This window comes from Trichoplax adhaerens, genomic scaffold, assembly GCF_000150275.1.
Source record: "Trichoplax adhaerens TRIADscaffold_8 genomic scaffold, whole genome shotgun sequence".
NCBI lineage: Eukaryota > Metazoa > Placozoa > Uniplacotomia > Trichoplacea > Trichoplacidae > Trichoplax > Trichoplax adhaerens.
This window is the reverse complement of record NW_002060950.1, coordinates 1,879,390-1,904,183: the sequence shown is the minus strand read 5'-3', so window position 1 is coordinate 1,904,183 and position 24,794 is coordinate 1,879,390. Positions and strand designations below refer to the sequence as shown.

Here is a 24,794-nt window from a genome sequence, read left to right as displayed (position 1 = left end):
CTTGGCAGCTAAACATCAATCCGGGCGGAGTTTTGCAATATTCATGCTGAGAATTACGAGCTGCGCAAGCAAAGATTAATCAACAACTCTTGCTGCAACCCAATTCTCGCTCGATTCATCTTGGCCATAGTCAAGGAAGAAGTGAAGACAAGTTGAAAATTTTGACCACTATTATTGCAATCTGGTAAGAGACGTTGAATGTCAACAATGGCTGGCAGCCTTGTGCAAAATTGCCTGATGCAATTATCTGTCTGCAATGTTGCGATCGCAATTGTCGCGATCGGTTTACTCAATTATATTTGGACAGTCGTTCAAGCGAGGACTACATTACCGAGCGGGCCGCTGCCATGGCCAATCGTTGGAAATACCTTTGCTTTATCCAAACTTCCCGAGCTAACATTGACGGAAATGAGAAAGCGTTATGGTGATGTATTTACGGTCTTTATTGGCACACGACCTTGCCTTATTGTCAATGGAGTCAACAAAGTCAAAGAAGCTTTGCTCAAGAATTCTGTAACATTTGGAGGTATGTAGGGATAATAGACTCGTCCATTGGTCCTATTTTGATATTGAAAGTAATTTTAGAAAAGAGTCTGCATTAAGATACGATACATCAACTCACGATCTTAGTTAAATTAAGAAATTGGCATGGCTTTAATCAGCAATTGAATACAGTAAATTAGAATGACATCAATTGGCCTGCAAGGATGGCTGTAAAGAGACAGTTATCCTATAGTATAATATAGCAGAGACAGCTAAAGGAGAGTAAAATTTTGTAGTCCACTGATTATAATATAGTCTATTGATAGTCTATTTGTACTTCTTATCCAATAGACAATGGCTGCAACGTTTAATAAAGTTACTTTTCTCAATCAGTACGATTTCACAATCGCCATTAGCATGTACATTGTGCAATGCAATAATAATACGACAAGGCCATGAAATTATAATGACGTCAATTGGCCTGCAATTATAATACAAGATAATGTTACTCTTTACCCAATAGTCAACTGCCACCGTTACGTTTAATAAGTTATTTTACTCAATCTCTATTTCATCTTTGTCTCTCCGTTAGGTCGTCCTAATCTCATGTTATTTAAATTTTTTGAAATCCCCAATGGTCCTGTTGGCATAAGTGCTACTGATTATACACCAACTTTGCGCCTTCACCGAAAAGTTACCCATACAGCTATTCGCAATTATACACAGGCGTCTGGAAGTGATGCTGCTAAATTTGAGCAGCTTGTAAGAGGAGAAATTAACAAATTAATCAAAGTCATAGAGAAACATGAATCAAAACCATTTGATGTCTTACCCGATCTGCTCAATTCTGTAACTTTCTTGATATTCACCGTTTGCTTTGGACCTGATAGTTTCGAAAAGTATATCGATAGAAAATCACTTGAAAAACTATCTGCAGCACTGACAGTCTTTGATGAATATATAAGTATGAACAACATTTTTGATACATTCCCCTTCCTCTATCATTTACTCATGAAGATACCCTCTAAAACAAATCGAGAGCTTGAAGCCTTGACCAATGATTTACTATCTATGCTGGAAAAAGAACTCGAAACGCATAAAGAAACCTACGATCCCGATACCGTTAGAGATATTTTAGATGCTATGATAAAAGCTAAGCGAGAAGCTGAAGATGAAGAAAGGGATGATAAAGCTTCAATGCTGGATGATTATTCACTTATTGGCACGATTGGTGACTTATTTTTTGCTGGCATGCAAACCACATCCTATACAGTTCAATGGTATTTATTGTTCATGATTACTCATCCGCAAATTCAGAAAAAAGTCCATGATGAATTAGACCAAATTGTAGGACGCAATAACTATCCAGCGATAGAAAATCGTAGTTCCCTCAAGTTCTTAGATGCTACAATCTCGGAAACGTTACGATTAAGTAGTATTGTACCTTTGTCGTTACCTCATGCACCTTTGAAAGATATTGAAATATTTGGTCAAAAGATACCCAAGGGCACAGCTGTATGGGTCAATTTGTGGTCTGTTCATCATGATGAGGCATTGTGGCCTAATGCTAAACAGTTTCAGCCTCAACGATTTCTCGATAAAAATGGTGATCTAATAAAGTCCCCCAATTTGATACCATTCTCAGTTGGAACGCGAACTTGCATTGGTGAATCCCTTGCTCGCTATGAATTATTCATGTACATCTCTCACTTGATGAATCACTTTGAATTTAAAATGGCTGAATCCCAAGAGTCTTATGATTTACAACCGAGACCGGGTTTAGTCCATGGATGTAAATCATATAAACTTATAGCGACCCCTCGAAAATAAATGCACCCTATGCGATTGAATATCATTGTATCGCGAAATTTTTAGCTATAAAAGTAAAGATATTAGGTAGTAAAATAACAAAAGGTTGTTGCATATTGTCTTCAGTATGGCCTGTTGCTAATTTAGCCATACACTTTTCAGATTGAACCAAATGGACGATACTATTGTTATTACTTAATAGCAGCAAGCATCTGTAAATCATACTCTAATCATACACTGACATTATTTTTGATAGGATAACTTAAATAAAATCGCTGAGGACACTATCCCATTAACTTTACAAATATAACTCCTTAAAAAGTAGAGTTTAAATAAAAATGAAGATAATATATAAAACTATCGTTAATACTGTTACCTAGATGAATAGAAGGTAAATGTTTTTGAAATAGAAATCAAGTAGAAAATGAAATAAAATATTTTTATGCCAATAAGAACTTGGAATGCTTCAATGCCTCTAGCATATACTGACTGAGAGCAACAAAGCACGTGGATTGGACTAGCGAAGCTACTTTAATTACAAAGCTATCGAATCAGACATTTTTTTTATATTTGCCGATGATATTATCCAATCATTTATATCGTGTTCCGTTAAATATTACGCGCACATGAACCCTACTGTTGTAAAAGGTTGCAACGCCGATGGTCGATCGTATATCTTCATCCGCTATGCAAGCAGGGTAAACTACAGATAATTAACTTCTTAAAACTATAATGTGTAATGTACCTTACGCTGCGGCCTCAAATACTAATCTAGGAGTGTATTAATAGCTCTTCCTTTCTACTTTATTAATCTGTACGAGTATGCTGTATATCTTTGTAATTTACCGTTATCATTTATGATACTACGACTCTTAATTCTGTTCATTCAAAATACTGAATTAACCCTGATAGTATGTCTGCATAAAAATATAAACTCATTCAATATGGGTATACTAAAATTAATGAAGTTCTTATCAAGAAATTCAACACTCATGTAACAACAGGAGAAGTAACTTTATAGCAGGATAGATTGCTTGCAATTATTAGAGCGCATACCGCATGATATTCATGCGGCATTCCAAAATGGTTCATAATATAACGCCTACAAAAGGAAATACTAAAAATCAGTCCATTGTACCGAGATAGCAACATCTTGCACCTGGATAAAATTCTCTAACAACTACATGCATCCATATCGCTTATTTTATTCTTTCGATATACTGAAATCGTTCCTGATATGCTGCTCACAAATAAAATACTAAACCCTAAACTTCGGTTCGATAATATCTTATAGTAGGCTGAAGATTATTTTTTATTCCATACGTGCTAAGTAAATCTTGATCTTGTAATACGTCTATAATTACTTCGATCAATTAATTACAATTGCGTCTATCATATCCTTTAGCAAGGTAGCAACGCGGATAAACGAACCAAATATCCGCTCAAATTTAAAAAGAATATTGCAATTGGCTATCTTATCATTTAAGATCATTTTTAATTAGTTATCGGTAATATTCGAGGAGTAACAGTACTATGCATAATCCACGTAGTCCGTCATAGTTTATGGTCAATATATTATAAAAAAATAAAAACTCAAATCCCTCCCTATTTGAGGTGCTCGATTGCTTGTAATAGAATAGAATTGATAATAATATCTCACTCGAGTAGTAAATTGAAGCATGACTAAAGAAATGCTAATTTGAAATCTTCGATCTTTCCTTTAATAACGTAGTGAAATATTGTCATTTCTTTTATCTTTCTTTTGTTAAAAAGAGCCAAATCAATATGTTTTACTGGAAAAATTATTGTAATCCATTCACGAATAAGTGATATCAAAGTATTTTATAGTATTCGAAGTTGCAGAAAGAAAGTGAGGTCATTAGTTCATTTCATCTTAGTATTCCAATGGATGGAATTGATCATAAAACTTGACTAATTTGTATTCAAATTAGATCAGTTAATGCTACCTATCGCAATATCAATGAGGGAGGCAAATAGATCGAAGTAAAATCGAGGGAAAAACCGTTATGTGTTGTCTTGTTAGACTACTAACATTCCAATACATTGAGTCAAAATGATGACTTCTCTGTCACCATATGTTCCAGTAAAAATTTAAACCAATAGCTGCTTCCAATTTAATTTCTACCAATAAGCGTGTAGCGTCGGCTTATTTCCCCTCATGTCTAGCTAGTGCACGAGCAGCAGTCGATGACTAAGCCAAAAGATAGAGCCAATTATATTTTCCTTGGCTTGCTTTCTTTATTTTTTTACATTCTCAATACCGTTATATTGGATAATTAGTGACCTCATCTCGTGGATAGTCAAGAAAGTCATTTTCAGTTGTAGAAGTATAGGCCATACTGCCGATAGCTTGCAATCGAATCCAAATCTTAATATTTCTATTTTAGACATTTAGCGATTGAAATTGGCTCGCTGAGATTACTAAGATGAAGATCTCAACTTATGAAGACAAGGGCGTTGCTTGCGCTCAATATTTCCTCTTATTCTTCAACTTGATGTTGTGGGTAAGTTGAAAATTAGGTTTGTCCTCCGTCTTTTCACGGCTTTTTTCTTCTTTCTCACATCAATGATTTGAATAAGCAACAAATATCTACGCTAGCTATATTCCCATCTTCGGAATGATTAGATTCCTGACTTTTGCATGTTCCTTGTTCTAGCGGTAGTAACATTAAAATTTATTTTTTAAGATCCATTTTAATCTGGGTGACCTTTCCTTCATATAAGCGTATTTTTTATCATTCAATCGTTTTAAATTTCATCTGTCAATTAACACATAAGCGATATTGATTGATCCAATGTGCATTCATTAAACTTATGTTATCACTTCCTAATAGCAAATGATTGCCCATTTTTTTTACTAAAGACTTGTAGTAAATTTTATTGCTATCCAACATTGACTATAACTAATTTTTTCCGATCAGGTTGTTGGCGGTATTATGTTTGGTCTTGGTATCTACTTCCATGTCCACCATGATGTCTACTCCACCTTGACATCAGAAACTTACTTCATCGGTGCTAACCTCCTTATAGCTGGTGGCGTACTCTTGATTGTGGGTGGCTTTTTTGGTTGCTGTAGCACCTTATGGGATAACCAATTGGCTCTCATAGGCGTAAGTAAAGCTAGCTATAAGATAAGTAAAAATGCTAATGGAACTAGTATTACATTTATGAAAATGAAGACTAATATCCCAACATCTAAAGGTAGTAATTTGATTTTCAGAATAGTGAGATAAAAGGAAAGAAAAAATAATGCTCAGCTGTAGATGGATGTTAATGAGTGTTAGATATTAATCCTTACAGATTGCAATGCAGTTAAAATAAAATAGCAATAGAATCCTGATTAATTAAATTTATGAATTAATTAATTGAATCTTCTTTCTTATTTACAGTTCATCTTCTACTTGGTCATTTGTCTAAGCTTAGAAATTGCTACAGCTGTTTTTGGTTATCAAGGCACACCAAGCGTAAGTATCCAATTGACAATTTTCTTCATTTTCTAACTTTCGTTAATTAAAGTATTTTTAATACGTATCTGATAGTATAAATATTTAAGCATAGATATGACTTAAACCACGATAAAGGATTATTGAAAACTTACTATGCTATATACGCGTACATTGTATTTTGATCTCAATAGTCGATTCTAGTCTAATTTTTATGATATCATTGGCCCCTAACTAATGTTGAACACTCTAATTTTACTTTAGTTGCAAGCTATTGCATTAAAGCACATGACACAAGATGTTGATACTAAATACCACACCATGAAGAATGTTCGAGATGCAATGGATCGCCTTCAATCTACGGTAATTATTTCTATTTCTATCATATTAAATATGCTGTTATACTAACAATATTTTCAATTTGGATCTATTAGCGCCATTGTTGTGGTTATAATGGCTACCAAAATTGGGCTGCTTCAACATGGGCTAAGAATGGAACTGCTGACGGCAAACTAAAGGGTCCATATCCAGTGCCTGCATCATGTTGTAATACAACCATGGTCAAGTCGAATTCACCTGCTGCATGTACCAAACTCTACGATTATGGCAAAAATACTCAATACATTTATACACAAGTAAGCACTTTTGACATTTTCTGACAGTAACGACCAGAACCACTCTCAATATGATAGACCATATTAGTGTCCACTACAGATAGGTATAGGAATACCAAAAAGTCTGTCCATTGTCATATATCTATCAACATCTCTTATAATTAATCCAGCTTAGCTTTCCATAGCTCAGTATTAACTAGTAAGTATTTATAGTTATGAACTTTAGACTTATCAATCTTTTATAAAATCGAAAATCGACCACAAATATGTGATGATTGAATCCAAAAGTAATTTTTCTAAATTTAATAATTGATGCAATAATCGATGACAAATAGTTTCCTTTTTAATAGCTAGAGTTAGTAAGATACTATCACACATGGTAGAGAGTAGCGAATGAAGCAAGAATAGATCTAATGTTTTGTTTTTTCTTCCTAAATTAAAGGGTTGCTTTCCTAGATACAAAGACGATATTGTGATGTTCATGTATTCAATAGGCGCTTTTGGTATCGGTGTGTCGTTATTTCAGGTAAAAAAATGTGGATTATTCCGCACAAAGCATCAAAGTGTATCGCATCTGTGATATAAAATTGAAACTAAAATAAACTTAATGTTATCAACTACCTATAAATTCAGCAGATGCTATCGCTTTAAGCTGAACCCATCGAATAAGTTAGTTTTATACATTAGAATAAGAAGCTAAATAAAATCAATAGCATTCGCATTTGTCTAGATTTAAATAATTACAATTCTACACTTGATAAAAAACTGTTTAATTAGAACTTACTGTAGATATCCTGTTCATTAAAATCTTGTCAAAGGCGAATTTCATTTATATGTCCCACCCCTTGTAGTATCGCCATGGTTATCTTAATTGCTAGGACCAAAGCTAGTAGCTTTTGTATTCAGTTTCTTTTAGTCCTGCTTCATTATTTAGAAGGTAGTAAAACAGCCTATCCACAATATTATAAGTAAGCTTAAATGTGCGTGAGATTCCACAACTTGATCTTGGTGCCTTAGCTAAGTATAAAGTATTGATACAAATCAGTTTGATCTCTATGATCGATTGGCGGCCAGTCTAATAAAGGCAAAATAACTCAAATACCTATCGAGCCATTAATAGAATTAATTAAAGTATCAGTATTGCAAATTAATCTCACTTTTGTCAGCACAGTCTCCCGATATAGTCTGTTTGGCTACGTTCAATCTAATTATTGCTTATCCAGAATAGTTAGATAGCTCATTTGTACAGTCTAACTATAAGAAAAAGACGATCATTGTTGCATCACTTTCGACAAACTCTAAATTAATATTGTCCACCTGTAAAGATTCACTAAGCCACCTCCTATCAATCGAATAAGTACTGATGTGAAGATAAATCATACATTTTGACGTGCCACAGTTACAAATAAATCAGCTCCATATCACTGCAAAATAAATTTTTATTTTAAATTACTTAAACTCCCTCGATCAAAGCCTTACTAAACTAAGAATAACCAAAAACCATAGCTCATTTGCATGAAGAAGCAATTACTAAATGATTGTTTTATTAAATGTAGTTAGAAATATTTTGCAAATGCTCGATTACCAAATTTTCAAAGTCACATGCATTGAATAGTAATACTATAGTAGTTCAGCTATTTTCTTTAAAAATTTTAAGCAAGTATTCACTCAATTTTCGAATATTAGATTATACTAATGCTGTATCAATGTCATTGAGATAATCATAAAGCATAGATAGTGAATTATAAGCGTATGTAAACTGCATTTAATTTTCGGCTTTTTTCTTTATTCTCTTAGATTCTAGGTATTATATTAGCATTTGTTCTGTTTTTCAGCTTAAGTAGCACTCAGGGCTATAAATACATCTAACAGAACTCAATCTACCAATAGTAAATTAATTTTTTCAGTTGATAATGGCACTTTAAATGATCTTTGAACGCATAAGATAAATGTTTTGCCAGTACATGATATTAGCTCAACAACCACTATCTAGTTGAATATGACTGTTTTAGTTTTATCTTTGTTATCATGGAAGCCATGTTAATGATAATTATATCAGGTACAGTGTTGATAGAAGGTAATATAGACAATTCAGCCTTACTTTCTAATTCCGTCTTGTTAACATGATAAGAATTTTACCTGTGATTGAATTGTTTTAAGGATTAATGTTGCAAAATTGATATGGTCAACAATGAAAGAGAATAATCATCTAATTTGTCTTACCAACAAATTTGAATAGCACTGAATTGTTAATTAAATATCAACACAATTTAAACCTTTTCAAGTCTTAGTTTTTATTTCAGTCCAATTTACCATCTGTTTGCTTTTATCATGTGCACTTTTGTTAACCGTTTAGATTAAAGCTATTTGAATTAGCAAGTAACACAGAAATAACATTTTAAAAATATAGATTCTACTGGTGGCATGTCATATCTAGCTATCATATTGCAAAATCATTCTAGTAAATTTACGTTGTTTTATTGCATCTTAGCTTATTAGCAAAATGTGTTGTTTTATTTTAGTTTGTAACACTATTGATAAGGATAGAGATAATTTGTCTTATTTAACAAGCCATAATAGTCTAGTAAAACTGATATCACTATTCTATTGTAACCAATTAATTGTATCACAGGAAGATAACGGCAAACTGATACTGAATTAACTTGTAACAATTCGTTATCTTATTTAAGTGAGGTATCAAGCAATTATCAAATTTCCTTTTATTCCATCGTGAACAGGGAATAATTAAAATTAGTCAACTCATTTTATCTTGACATTGATTGTATTTAATACTAATTTATTAGGAATACTTATATCTTTCCATTTATAAGAATAGATTGAAATTTTCCAATGACGCTTACTACTACTGTATAGAGCTTTGGCACAATCTGTTTCCATTTAAATATATCGATAGCCATTTTATTTAGTTTTGTGTCTGACATCTTATCGCTGCGTCATCTATCTAATAGTGAGTATATCTCTAAATACGTTACAAAAATTCCTCCGATTAATTGAAAACTAACACCAGTTTTAAACTAATTCAATTTTCACTTGTAATAAGTTTAATAGTCTGCATCTTCGAGGCCATCTAAAACTAAGATTTAAAAAAGATAACAGTCAATTTTTTGCTATTTACGTTGCAATAATTACTCTAATTATATATCAATCAATATCAGTTTCAAACTATTTCAATTTTCTGCTGCTATAAGTTCAATAGCCTGCATCTTCGAGGTCATCTAACAAAGTTAATATCTATAACTAAGATTTAGCGAAGGTAAGCGTCAATTGTTTGATTTACTGCTACCTTTATACATTGTATATCATTCATACTTAGTTGTAATTGGCATTCATAGAGAATAATTGGCAAGGCTAGAGTAATCTCCTACGCATGTCCGCGTTATAAATCTAAATTTATAACGACGGCGAAATTTAAAATTATTACAGATACTAAAAGCTATGACTCTATTGTCAGGTTCTTTACTCCGGCATCTACTTACAGTAAGGCTATTCCTCCTGACAATCATTAGGAGGAATAGTGATATCAATAGTTTCTCTTTTAAGCAAAACCAAACCCTAACTTTATTCAAATGCCAGCTAATTTATAGAAAGATAACATTATAAAACTATTCACTCATCTATTCAAAATATGTAAAAATTTGTAGATAAATTAATATCAACACATTCCTTGGTAAGTAATCTTATGAAAACTATGTTACGGCTGCTATACTGAAGTTACTCTGTGGTAATCCTATATTTTAATGTCAGATTGAATCCAAGTTCTTCACTGCTACCTTTCAAAGATTTAATCTAATAGTTTAAAATTGATAGAAACTTACTTTTACTATAAAAGTTTAAAATCATACGTTATTTCACCCCTAATCAATTTTAGCGTCATAGTAATTCCTTATAATTTTTATCTTTAAATACAGTTTAAAAGGTTTGCAACTGTAGGATTATCATACTTTTCTATCATTTAAATATATTAAATTATAGTTTTACATAAATATATAAAATTATAGAAGCCTAAAGAATGTAGTACTTTGTGGTTGCGACTGAAATACTGTGATGCTTATTCACAAAAGATTATTTAACTCATCATCAAATCCAAGATAAAGGATACAGAAGAACGATCAGACATTGATCCTATTCGCAAAACTTGCACAAAGATACTGAAAATTTTTGTTTAAAGGTGACACAAATTACTTGATTGCTTCTTGCATAGTGGAAATAAAATCTTGCAGCCGTAACTACGAGTATAAATATAGCTCTAAAATGTCTCAAAAATCGAACCTTACAGTACTTCCTGAACTGTCTCAGTTCTACGTAGAATTCTAAAAAGGCAACGCTGTCTTATCAACTAGATTATAGATATAGATTACGAATATGATGAGAAAGTTCATTTCGAGGTAGCAGTTGACTACAGAATTGGAACTATTAGTTATTTCGAGTAAAAGCTGATATAGTGCAATTAAATTAAATTTACATACAGAAGATTAGAATTTAGACAAAATTTTATTCTAGAGACAGGTCTAATCCTTTTTGGATCACATGAAATTCATATTAGCGTATCAACAGCCTTTGTTTTTGATTTTATTCTATAATATTACAACTATTACCTACGACTCATATACAATAGAACAAATTACATTAAATGGCTACGGTAAGCAACCGTAGATATATTTTGAATAGCTATTGATATATTTCTTGCAAGAATAAGGATAATATGAATAATATTTTATTATTTTAATTACAAAATCAATCAATGTTTTATCATATGACATCATAATCTTAGCTTCGACTTATCGATGATTAAGATTCTTAATTCATAGCAGAAACAGTTACTGACGATATTACTTGAATATTTAAATCAGCGCGATAGGCTATACGTAGTAGTATATGGCCAAGCTAAATGCAATCCTTCCGCTATTTATGAATTAAGAAATAAAATGTACAGTAATTTCATATACTGTATTACTATAAAAGATTATTTCGTCTAAATCAACATATAAACGACAAAATTGATTAAAAATATAGTTCATAAATGAATATCCAATATTTGAAGCAATATTTGTTGACAATGACCAGTTTTGTATGCAGTTAACATAGATATATGAGGATAAAATTCTTTATACTAAAATTGATCTTAATATAGAATGAACATGATTAAGATCTTGTCCGGAAAAGAATTCAATAGTGAAAAAGAACTAATATCAGAAACAGTAAAATAGAAGGTTCATATGTTAATAACGAATGATATTACGTTGGGATATCCTGTATACTGTTTATTGTATAATATTTGAATCACTTCCGGAGGCATTATCATCAGTTTGAAGGTAGCTTACAACTTCTTCTTCCTCAGGACTTGAAACAATTATCTGATCAGACTCGTTTCCAACAGCACTGGTTCGCCGTAAAATAGGTTTCTTAAACTTTGTCATTGATCCATAAACACCAGCATTTCGATCTATTTTGGCTAAATCTTGATTTTTAAAGATTGTATGTAATATATTCCGCTGCTGTTGTAATTTCATAAAATTTTGGATGCCTGCAAGACTATTAAGAACGCGACGTATGAAATTACTTAAATTTACACGTTCTTTAAAGAGAGATTGTCGTCATATCTATTTTTCTGTTTATTACTCTAGTGCTGTAGACAGACTCACTCTACCTACCTTAAATTAGAAATATGTATTAGAATGAATTTGAAATTTTACCTATTTGTTATAGCACGCAATTGGGCCTCTATACTATTTTCTGCTTCAGCTTGGGCTTTTTTACGATAGGAAGCCGCCGCTTCAATTTCAAAAAGCCGAATAATTTCAATATGTTGCTCGCTAAGAGGTGTTACTGTAACCATTGGTGGCATAGAATGATAAAATTGGATTAAAGTACAAAGAATTAATTGTGGTCAAAAGGTAGCAAGTGAGTGCAGCATATTATGTTATTGGATTAATATCTACTCTACTTTTTCTTACCTTGAGCATCGCGCCAACAACAAGTGTACTTTAATAACATATAAAAATGACTAAGTAAGATGAAAGGTGGAGGTAGGACAGGCTTGTTATTGAATTCCATAATCAAAAAGTAACGATGAAATTTCCAAATTCCTCGTGATCTCGATTGAACATCTTCAAATACATTACTTAAAAAAATAATAATAAAATATATTTGAATTAATCTTGACATATTAGAAAAATTTTATTTATTTAGCCAATCCGTACTATGTATAATTTAGTAAAATTCGATATATTATTCAGCACTTATATATGTAGATTGTGTATTGACCATAAGCTGTTAATATAGTTTTAAGTAAATGTCTTCACAGTATTATTATAGCATTTTAATTCTAATACTGATTTTAACTTCATACATCTTTATTACAGGTGCCTCATGGGTAGCAGCTTTAATATAAAATATACGAAACTAGATAATATAATCTGCATATTTATCCGCAAAAAATATCATATATTATAGGGATAGATATTAAATTGATTAAGAATAATATCGTAATTTACCTAAAAACTGCGATCAATAAATTGATTAAGAGAATATTAGTGATGAGCATATAACCCGCGAGCAGAAGCAAAACAAGCCAGGAATTCTTAGGGCATAATTTTCCATCATTGCCGACTTGTGCAGTAGCATTGCATCCAATATCGGTACCTGTCAATAAGCAACAGTTGCAGGTCTTTTATTTACCATCCAGTATCACAAATTACCTGGCGATCTAGTATCTTACTTCTTAATATGAGTATAGAGTCAAAAAGTAATGATACAGAGTCGAACTACCTTAGGCTTATTTTGAGAATTACCTTCGATCTTTTCCAACATTAGTTCTCCATACATCTGCCAATAAGGCCGTTGAATAATTTGCAGAATATTCTCAGCAGTAACTGGTATGTTTTTATATAACAATGCTTGACTAACAACACCATAGCCCACCAAAAAGATCACCAAGATATAAAGAAACAGTATAACTTCCATAATCTGTAATTTCAAAATAAGTAATCGTCAGTTAATTATAATAATCAGGCTTATTTACTCGACTACTTAGCTAATAGCTACTCCTACTTGCGTTCCATCCAACGAATCAAATTTCATATATATCGGATTATGTAATATTATTTATTAAAAGTAATGGTAAGACGAATGATTACCATTCGCTTGATCATGACCAATTTTGGACCCAAGCTAATACTAAAAGAGTAGAATCGAAGTACACGGGCGTAGAAAATAGCTCCATTAAGGCAATATAATATACGTGCAGCTTCCATCGCCTGCGGAATCCAACGTAGACAAAAGCCAATTACTGCAATGAAGATGCTCACAACTTCAGCAACCATGGTCCAACGAGACATGTACTGTTGCCGGCGATATTTAGCTGCTGCTGAAATCTAATTGAGAGTTCGAATAAGCCAGTAGCTTAGAATAATTTACTTGGTTGATTAAATCTTATACATCTACGCTCATACTAAGATATAATATGATAAATAACCTGTATCTTACTTATAATAAATTATCAACGATAGTAAGAACTCGAAGAAATGTGATTAAATTAAATATGATCAAAGTAGCCTCGCATTCGTAGATGGCTCTAGACCGCTTTCATTTTTGATCATAAAGTAGCTTACCGAACATACAAGACAAACATGGAATGATAATTTATCTTATATCTCTCTATCACATGCAAACTTTGCTTATTGATAACACATTACGGGCCATAGATACCTGACGAAATAATTCTACCGCTATGGTATATATCCAGCCAAGTAATATCCATTCAGGTATGCTTGGAAAAGCATTAAATGAAAATAAAATAACGTAGCTGTATAGGCCAAGGAAGATAATATACCAAAACTAAACATAATAAAAATTGATTCATTTAAAAGGTGGCCGTTAATTGAGTAATTGATATCCATTACAATTGATTTCTACTCCTTCACTAATACTTTTGCATGCTTACCACTGTTCCCCAATATTTCGTAACAGGAGCTTGATAAAATCTCTTTATATCATTAAAAACTGAGCTACAAAAGCCTGAATAACGATCATCGTCTTCTTGCTTTTCAAACGATATTAACAATGGAATTAAGAAGGGCAAAAGAGTGGCAATAGGAACCTATTTCATGTCATATGCAAATATTTTAAAGCTAAATTTAGTTACATTCATCACAAAATTCCTATACTCGCCGCTAAGATTGAGTAAATTCTCATTCAGTAGGTACTTTTATACAGAAATTTTGCAAATCGTTACAAGACATAATCTACTGTATGGACAACTATAGCAATATCAACAGCAATATCAAATCTCTAAGAAATCATTACATTTCCGTTTAGTAATTTTTTTTTAACAAGCTTATAGTTTTACTCTAATCGATCATGATTTTGTATGAACCGAATTGCTGCAGGTAATCGAATCACCTTTGCAAATTATTTAGCACCCTGAGGCAGTAGAACTATATCGTATTCTATTATCGAACAGATGCAAATTGGTTGTTTTCCCAATGCAAAATAGCTTATTGCCATTTTTCACTTATCTCATAACAAAACAACTACTGGCCTTTTATTAATTTAAAAAATTAGATTGTGAAAATCAGACTAATTTACCATCGATGTAGATGATCGTATGCCATTTGTCCATATTTCATCTAGTGTAGATTGACAGCATGGATGAGATATAAATCTTTCGCCATCAGCTGATCCTGACATTTGCAAACAATTTAATCCACCCCAATTAATCATTTCTCGTTTAACCAACATTTGTGACAGATATTCATCTTGTGTATAACATTCTTCTAATACACTAATAGCTAACTCTTCAAATTTCCTACAGGAGATAAACAAGAGCATTTTCTTAGTTTACAATAAGCTAGCGAAGAAAGGATTTTTTATCTACGATACATTCCTAGACTCACTAAATGGTTATTAATCAGATATACGTGAACATAGCTAGTCTGCTTACTTTGCATCCTTAATTAAGGCTGCAGATTTCTCACTATCGATTTTATTATCGGAAGCCATAGCCATAAATAGTTTACTACCAACCAATGCTGCAGCAATAGATTCTTCACCTCGTTCCCACATAAAGTAGGCCATCTCAGGCCGATTACTCAACACTGCCCACAAGAACATCTCATGAATAGGATTGTCAAAAACGATAGCTGGACTCGCTCTCTCAAATGCTCCAAGAATACCCACGTCTATTAAAATTATATTGTTTCCAAATGGAAATGTTAGCAAAGTACCATAGCTTGCTTTACATATTTTACAAAATATCAATACATAAATCGGTATCGCTCATGCATGTAGTTTGCGATGCAATATCCCTTTCACGACAGAATTCAATTATTTAACCTAAATCTAAATATTCCTAGAATAAAGATACTTTATTCAAGGTATTCGTTCTTTTATTAAATAGACCGTAAAATACTCATTATCCTCTTACCAATGTTACCAGCAATATTTTTTAAATCAATTTGTCCACTCTCATCGCCCAAATTAGACGTTGCTGCTTCAACTAAATTGTAATTATTAGTGCCTGCAAGCCTTGCTGAAACTGAGATCAAGACATCGTGATCGATAGATTCATCAACAAATTTCCGATCTCTTAGGTATAAAGGCTCATAATGTGCACCCATTAATTTCTTCAATAAGCGACCAACATCTTTTAATGAAAATGCAATATCTCTATCGTTCTTTGCCTACATTGTTGATGAAAAGGTAAGAAAGGGTAATTTGTTTGTTTAAGCCGGGCTATTTTACTTAGATGATATTAGCATAGAAGACATGTTATATATTTATACGAGTAAGTATATATAAATTTTTTATATCTCTGATTGCTATCTATAGATGTTAAATAAGCAGTAGAGACTTTTAATCATTTGGATACACTACAGTGGTAGAAGACAAAGCAATATTTAATTTCTTATATATCTTGTAATATTTTATATTTACCTTATCATCCGCAACTAGACGTAACAAATGCTGAAGATGGCTATTAAGTCCGTCCTATATTTACGAGTATACGATTAGTATTTAGGGGAAATTAATGTTGCCTTACTGATACTAATTGCTAATAATTAATGAAATGGATGCAGCTACTTCGAACTTCATGCAAAGATATAAAATGTGGAGAACAAGATCTTATTTAACACTTTTATCTCAATACAATAATTGCTATTTAAGATCATTAGATAATAAATGTATACTGATGAAAGCTACTCGGAAGTAAATAAACCATACGCGAATACCAAAGCGTGCAAAAATAACTCGAAAAGCGTAATATTTAATTTTTAATATTCTAAAATTATTCAATCTTCAAAATTGTTTAAAAATGTGCAACCATTTGATAGAAATAGTAAGTTTACTGTCTTTAAAAACAGTAAATAACTTACAGCATTATACATTAGACTGAGCTTGCCCATTGTTAAAAAATCTTTCATATTAACGCCATTTTCCATAAACATTTTAACAAATTCCACGCGATTTTTTATTAAAGCAGTAAGCATTGGCTCATCTAAGCTGCCAGGCTGTAAATAAAATTAGAAAGAATACTATTGGGATTGGGTTTAGCCGACGAATTCTAATTTTTGTACTCTCTAAACGTGCTATATTAATGTTAATAAGAGCAGAAGATAGAAATATTCGATCGCTACAATAAAATCGTCGTCTAGTATCATGATTTAACTTACAGGCCAGTGCACTTCCTCTGTAAAGATTTTCTCTCTAGCGACGTCAGCGCGATCCCAATTTAGAGCAAGGCGCAGTTGATCCAGTTTAGATGCACATTGAGCTATGCATTATAAAGTGTCATGTTAATATTTATGATCATTTGGATTATAACTCCTACTAATATCTATTTCGATATGCGATGTACCTTTAAGTAGAGCGCTCAATATTGCAAGATCAAGCTCTTGGTCCTTTTGCTCTCCAAGCTTGAATATGGTTATCTTACATAAAAATTTTGGGAAGATTTTAAAATCACATTAGGAAAATAGAATCAACTCTAAGCTGATAGTCCACAGAATTTATCCGATTACAGATAGACTAATAACTCTTACCAGTTTTTCATCTGCAATGCATTCTTTAACTAAATTAATATGATATTGTAGGTCTTTCTTTCCATCCTCTTGATCTTTCAATTTGGGATAGGCTACCAACATTTTCTGGGTTAGTAACGATATTGCTGTCGAATCTAGGTATCGACGTCTTCTATAATTTTAGAAAAATGAATATGGCAGCCTTATTAATTCTCGATTATTCTAGCATCAATTACATACGAAATATAAATCAGATACGTAAAAACTGGACAACAAGGACTCTTACTAATTTAACTATAATTAGGCTAAATAATACAGTCTACTTTACCAACTACTGCATTCATACAATAAGCTTGTCTCCATTTACTCACTTATCAACAGTGGCATGCTTCGATGCGAAAGCTATTAAATCAGCTGCCCTTCCAGTTCCTTCCAAGACTACAGCTGGTATTCTCTTGCTAATACCTTCATGGACTATTTTAATGCAATCAAGACCTCCCTCCAGCACAAGTAATACAACAGGTTTACCAAGACCGAAACCTGAATGTGAAGCGCAGAGTAAAAATAAGATAGTTTTATTAGTATTGGATACCTTACTAACAGTATCAAGTAATCCTACCATCATTTTAATTACATGGTATATTGTATTTAATTTAGGGTAGATATAAATACCAGCAAATTATAAAATAAAGATATTATCGAGCTCATTCCTGGCAGTAAATATTACCTTTCTAACAACTACTTTAAGAGATGTAGGATAATTTCTAAATTTTTTAGAAACAATTTTTTCTCTACCACTTAGATACTTACTATCATCACAATTTTTCTCTGCAATACACTTCTCTAATCTTCCTCGCAATTTAATCTCTCCACCATATTTCCGTAATGTGCCATCGTCCACCAAGAGGAAATAAGAATGATGAGGATTTAATGGGACGGGACAATCACGTCGGACAATTGGTTCCACATTATAATCTTTGGGTATCTATTTGAGATATATTAAAAGCAGCAATTATTTTACAAGACATTTTTGGGGGAATACCGTCAACATAGGGATTATATTATCATAAATCTTTCGTATATTATTCACGTATAGTCTTATAGAAGTCAGTTAACGTTGTTTAAGAATAGAATACTTGGTAATCAATTAATAAGACATTCTACTGAAAATTTTATCGTTTTTAAATAGAGGCGGTAAGAGTATGTTATAATTATTATCCTTATTCAAAACACTTATAAAATTCAATTACTTTAGATTAAAATCGGTAATATCTGTATTACTCTTGCAATATAAAATTCATCATTTGGATCTAGCTAGATTACTACTCAGCAAAATAACTGAATTAAGAGGTGCTATGTATGAATTAAATAAGGTTTTATATGTCCAATTGCGCTGCTGTGTTTTCCATGGCGATGACAAAGTATTTATACTAAAATATATTTAATCAGCATGAAAGAAATTAAAAGATCGCCATTACAGGCCTGGAACTATTTGTGTCTGATCTTTATTTCTGCATCTTCCTACATAAAATTTAGCAATATGCGGGAGAGGATACGTATGGCGGAATTTTATTAAAGTAACGATTGAAATAATCTACAGAAGAAATATCTCGTAAAAGTCCTGCAAACCTAAACTGCTAAACTGTATTCTGCGCGTTAAAAGTATCGAATCATTAATCTAACCTGCTCTATTTTACATGATAATAACACAATATAGAAGCAAGTACTCAGGAATGGGGTATGTGAAAAAGATTTTTATGAGATTGCTAACAGAATAGCGCACTTGCTCAGATAGAAAATAGCATAAATATTCTCAATCAAGAATATCTACTGCAGTAGCATTACTTGTAAGCTAAAAAATATCTCTTGCTTAGATTGCAAGTACAGTAGATATACCGATTCATTTTCTTTCTTGTTGATTAAGCTTTGGCAATTATCGACATAACTCCAAGGCGCGATTCCTACACAATGTAACTGCTCTCGTTTTGTCCCTTTGCCAACCCATGCCAATGATTGCGATTCGATAATAGCTCGACCAACTGCTTTCACAACACCAATATTTGTACCGCCGGTAAGAATCCAAGCACCTTTAAATTCATTTTGATGAAAGAAAAACATTGGAATTTAGCGCATAAATCTGGCAAATTAAATGATTTCATATCACTATATAATTATAACTATCCGTATCTTATAAACAACATATAGCCAGTTTATACGCTTAAGTTATTTGTTTTCAATCAATTATTTAGATGAAGGATATCTTGCAAATTTTTCTACACGATTATATGGAGGAAGGCATAGCTACTCCATACCACTTTATATCACAAACTGGATTGCTTTATTTATACCTGTACTTTGACCCGCTTTAATTAATCCTCGATTGAAAATTTCTTGATCTCGTTGATTTAGCTTGAAATTTTTTGCACCACCAGTCACAGAGATGATTAAGTTAGGAATGGGTAACTTCCAATGATCAATTAACAACTTCAATAAATCTTTAGGTTTGCTATTATGGCTTACACGAGCATACTGTAAAGCAAAGAACAAGTAGCATTAAGTTTTAGACAGACCTATTATTATACCAACTACAAATTATCCATTTTAAATTTTATACAATTTCAGGTTAGTTTCAATATTATCTATGGTTACTTTAAAGGGATTAAAACATAATCTCTAACAACAAGACTTCTATTTAGCTATAGCGAATGTCGATTAAGTAAAGACTGAAATGCTATCTATTCAATATAAAGTTGAAAGGTATGATACCTTTGCAGGTTTACTAGCCATATATTGATTTATAAAATTAATGCGTCCATAAGCATCGCTAGGCCGTTCAATTAAGCAGCTCTCTTTGCTCCATGTGCTTGGACGATTGGATTGATATCCTACCACTATTTAATACATGAAAAAGAAATAGTCAGTATAGAAAAGGTCAATGATTCCAGCAAGGACTGAAGCCAGGAAAAATAAATATTGTAATTTACTCAAATATGAAAAATGATGAAGTGAAGCTAAGGTATCTCTTATTCCTAAATACATACATATTACATTCTAAATTCTTACATATAAAAAAATGAAAATCTGCTTGATTGTCCGCGATAGAAACGAAGATTAAATAATGTACATAGTGCTAAGTACGTTTGGCTGGGGTAACTTTTCGCCGGAAAGTTAATGCTGTGTACATTATTTAATCTTCGTTAATATCGCGGAAAATCAAACAGATTTTCATTTTTATATATGTAAGGATTGAGTTTCTACAGCCCATGATATTAAATTAACGCTCATTAATGGAATCTGTCATTATTCCATATTTTATATAACGCTAAAAATATCGGGCACCCTATTCGTAGATGAGCTGTATAGCATCAGAATCTACAAAATTATCTTAGATGAATCCCCATAGTAAAGAAATTTCATTTTATTCCATATTTATGTATAATACCGTATAAGCACCAGATTTGTAATATGTACGAGTATTCCATGTAATTGTAGATATCGTAACCAACCGATTTTGCGTACAGTACTTAACAATAAGGCGATCGGAGCTATATTACTGCGATCCCATTTACAGATCTTCTTGGCATGTGCTAAGAAATATTACAAGACTCTCCATATTATAGTAATATGGATGCATTATAGTATATTAAAATTGATAAAATTATCTCTTGATAAAAGCTGCTATAGCAAAGAAATTCTAATGAAGCATAAGATATGCTCAAATTATCGAAAAATAAGATGAAGATCACTAGAAGCCAGGGAAAGATTTAAGAAATGCAAGAAAATCAGTTCTATGATATCCTAGTAGAGATTGGCAATGGGACAGCAATCAATGAGATCGTAGCTCACGGATAAATGAACACATACGAATAGAAATGACATCTATTCCAGGCTTTATAGAATCTATAAAGAATGGCTAGCATTCCATACGCAGCAGATAGGATTAGTAAAGTATGGCAAACCCATGAAAATGTAAGGAATTCAATACTAGGGGAAAATGAAGACATTTTGTATTATACCATGGCCTATACTTAACGGAAATGAACGGTGTGGCAGCGATAAATGCGATCGTAGTTCGAGGATAGGCTTACCTTTACGATTAAAAATTACAAGTATTCCCAACTTTTCACGAAGAATAGAATATATTTTATTTATATTATATGATGCTCGACGATATAATTAACGGAAATAAATGGTGCAGCAGCGATAAATGTGATTATAGTTCGAGGATAAACTTACGCTTATGAATAGATATTATAATTATTTTCAACTTTCCATAGTCCTATAGAAATCGAATATTTTTCAGTACGTAGTTGAATGGATTACTCAATTTACCGTAGTTCCAGTATTCATTATATCAATATCTACCAAGGGAGATCGAATGGTATTCCAAGCCAAGAATGAAATGATATACCGTAGAAAATATACAACAATTTGATAGCAATTCATTGCCATTACTACCGCATATAAATAGTCAACCTAGGTAAATATACTGGGGAGAGTATTTACTTAGATTGTTCATTAAGTGAATTTACACCTCCTCTACTGTATGTACGTTTTATCATGATCTATGTAAATGAGTGTTAAACGGAAGCAGAATATCATCCACCCAAATTTCAAGTTGCTACTATTAGCCAAATTGTGATTTTTTAAGGTATATCAGTGTATATGTTATATATTCGTATATCATGAACTTTGAGAAACAAAAATTAATTTTAAATGCTGTATAACAACGTAAATTACAATATATGAAATCTAAAAGTATTCAATTTTGCCTATCTATTAGTGATGCCCATCCTGTAAGTGCTAGAAGCGATCATTTGATATTTTTTTAAGCTAAAGATAAATATGCATACGATAATGATTATAATAACGCAAAGTACATTATTTAAAATCTAATAGTTTTCAAGACTCCCTTGTATGATTGTGATATCCCTCTAGTAAGAGCTAGAAACAATCATTGGTATTTTTAAGCTAGGAATAAATACGTATAAAGTAGTGAAGATATTTTAATTTATAATGATTAAAAGCTTAGTTAACATCATTATTTTTGTAGTTAGGGAAGCCATTCTTATCGATTACACTTAGGGCATTATTTCATGAAAGACTCTGGATTATAAAAGATATCATATGATATAAATTACTCTATTATATTAGAAGTATTGTAATACTGTAGTAGGAAATTGATATCAGATATTTGGTAGGGATCAAATGACCGAGAGGACCCAAAATAGAGGCATTTTCCTCGATGATCAGCATTAACAATAATTAATTAATTATGCTAAAAACTGAGACTAGGGCAGTGGTCTCTGTAAGTAGCGATAAATGTCGTAGCTGCTGAAGACTTGATAGACATAGAAGTAGCTATTTTCAAAATTCTTATTAATTTATAGCAAGATTTTCTTTAAATAATTTTTGGCATTGACCGGGAAAGTGAAAAGTAGCATTAGAATGATACTATGGTATTTCGAAGTGATAAATAAAAATTTACGGTTATATAAACTTGATAAAATCATTTAAGTGTGCCTTTAGTTATGTCTTATTATAAAATATTATTTCTATAGTTCTATAGAACAGCCATGCGCTATAATTAGATAATCATTACGAAAGAAATAAAAAACATCATTCATTGATAATAAAGTAGTAATATAATATTTCGACTTTAACATCTATATTATGCCTGTACCTCGGCTTGTTTTACGCTCTGGTGTTTCAAAACCGTGTTCATTGGTGTTTCTACCACAATAACAACTAGGAAAAAAGTCAAAGACCAATCCATCATTTAAAAATAACCTCTGAATATCCAGTCAAATAACATCGGCCAATGACAAATCAATTTTGGTTTAAATTATTATTCCACATATCGACAATTATTGATTTACTCCTGATAAGTATAAAAAATACGATCACATCCGACTAAAGTAAACATTGGTAACAAAATGTAGTTAGATTAAGTCTTGATACTCCAATCAATGATGGTTGGTTAAAATGACCAAAGTTCATCGTAAATAAAATAATTCCATTTCTCTGCTTCCATATTGATCATACCTTCGTGTTTTGCTCTGTACATTTCGGACATAGTGAACACATTCAAGCTTATTAAACGTCGTCTTGATGTAATCAACTTCTTTCTGTTATAAAGATAAATTGAAATACAACTTATTCGATTGATCAATATTGTGTATGGCAACGCAATAATATCAAACGCAAAATCGACAATAATTATTAGCTAGAAGTGGATAAATAAGAAGTGATGTATAACGAAGCAAAATTACTTTTCAGTAAACAACCAAAGAGTATAATGAGCCTATCTTGATGTAAGACAGTAAAAGAAACAAGAAGGATTTGTTAAAATTTTTATTTTGCCATAGTAAAATGAATATCGTCTTGATTTACAGTGGTTAACGATTGCAGCGATGTATAATTTGGGCATAATATAGAGTTTTACCAGTCTATCCCTATCTAGACGTATATACTGGCTATTCATACACATCGAATGCGAGAAAATGTATATTAACTAATACAGTATACCTAAATCTAATTCAATTTTTCTTTCAAATAAAAAATTAAAACGATCATCTTACTTGAATATCCCTAGCGAATGGCATTATGATGGAATGAATAGACAACAAGTGAAATACCAATTCAATCTCTGGATTAGGATCGTATGGATTAGCAGTTGGACAGAAAAGTAATCAAGTAACTTAAATACAATATGATAAAAGGGCCAACACTACACTGACTGGTTAAGATAGAGCTATTAAGTCTGTAATAAAGGCAAGACGAGAAGAGGGGATGAATTTATTCTTTCTAATATCCTATTCCAAATTAAAATTTATTTATTACTATTCACGGAATCGTTGTCAATGTAATTGAAGAGATATAACTATTTTTATTCTTGTGGGAGTGATGGAATGGTTAAATCAGGTAGATGACAGTTTCACGGATCATATTGCTGAATTTCATAGCACTTACTACCATCATTCCATTTCATTAATTAATTCTTTTATCATAATAACACAAATTGTCAAATAGAAGAGTTTTCCCCGTTACCGTATGATAGAACACTTTTACTGATGTATTGGATTCGAAGCAGGTGTAAGAGAACGAATGTGGCAAGTCAATGAATACAGCAACTAATCATGCATAACTAGGCTAAAAGAAGATAGGGCACAATCTTGTCGTATTGAAAAGAAAGTCAATAAACTGCAATCAATCTTCCATTTTTTAAGTAGTTAATACAGAATCTAGTTTAACATCATTGATGATGAGTAAAAGTACAATAACACCCTTTAAAAATTATAGATAAATAGAAGACAGTAATTGATTGATCAGAGTTAATCAAGGCCCCAAAGGATAATTAATTGTACAGTATAGCACACCTGAAA

The 24,794-nt window shown here is 31.9% G+C and overlaps 3 protein-coding genes across 3 annotated transcripts; 2 read left to right on the top strand and 1 right to left on the bottom strand.

Moving 5' to 3' along the window:
* Positions 1 to 237: 237 nt before the first annotated feature.
* Positions 238 to 2,313, top strand: TRIADDRAFT_28297 (uncharacterized protein; the record flags this gene model as incomplete). The annotated part of the gene is made up of 2 exons (XM_002114764.1): positions 238 to 526; positions 1,076 to 2,313. 2 exons carry the CDS (start codon positions 238 to 240, stop codon positions 2,311 to 2,313), a joined length of 1,527 nt encoding a protein of 508 aa, XP_002114800.1.
* Positions 2,314 to 4,739: 2,426 nt separating this feature from the next.
* On the top strand, positions 4,740 to 8,239 carry TRIADDRAFT_58643 (uncharacterized protein; the record flags this gene model as incomplete). The annotated part of the gene is made up of 7 exons (XM_002114763.1): positions 4,740 to 4,817; positions 5,235 to 5,423; positions 5,703 to 5,777; positions 6,021 to 6,119; positions 6,191 to 6,391; positions 6,813 to 6,896; positions 8,168 to 8,239. The coding sequence occupies 7 exons, from the start codon at positions 4,740 to 4,742 to the stop codon at positions 8,237 to 8,239; spliced, it is 798 nt and encodes a 265-aa protein (XP_002114799.1).
* Positions 8,240 to 13,129: 4,890 nt separating this feature from the next.
* On the bottom strand, positions 13,130 to 19,941 carry TRIADDRAFT_28218 (uncharacterized protein; the record flags this gene model as incomplete). The annotated part of the gene is made up of 15 exons (XM_002114581.1): positions 13,130 to 13,357; positions 13,528 to 13,757; positions 14,086 to 14,227; positions 14,334 to 14,489; positions 14,978 to 15,197; positions 15,333 to 15,531; positions 15,855 to 16,057; positions 16,775 to 16,899; positions 17,062 to 17,162; positions 17,247 to 17,319; positions 17,431 to 17,535; positions 17,789 to 18,024; positions 18,220 to 18,394; positions 19,306 to 19,496; positions 19,758 to 19,941. Coding segments are annotated over 15 exons (2,568 nt in total), but the record flags the coding sequence as incomplete, so codon positions are not given.
* Positions 19,942 to 24,794: the final 4,853 nt, after the last annotated feature.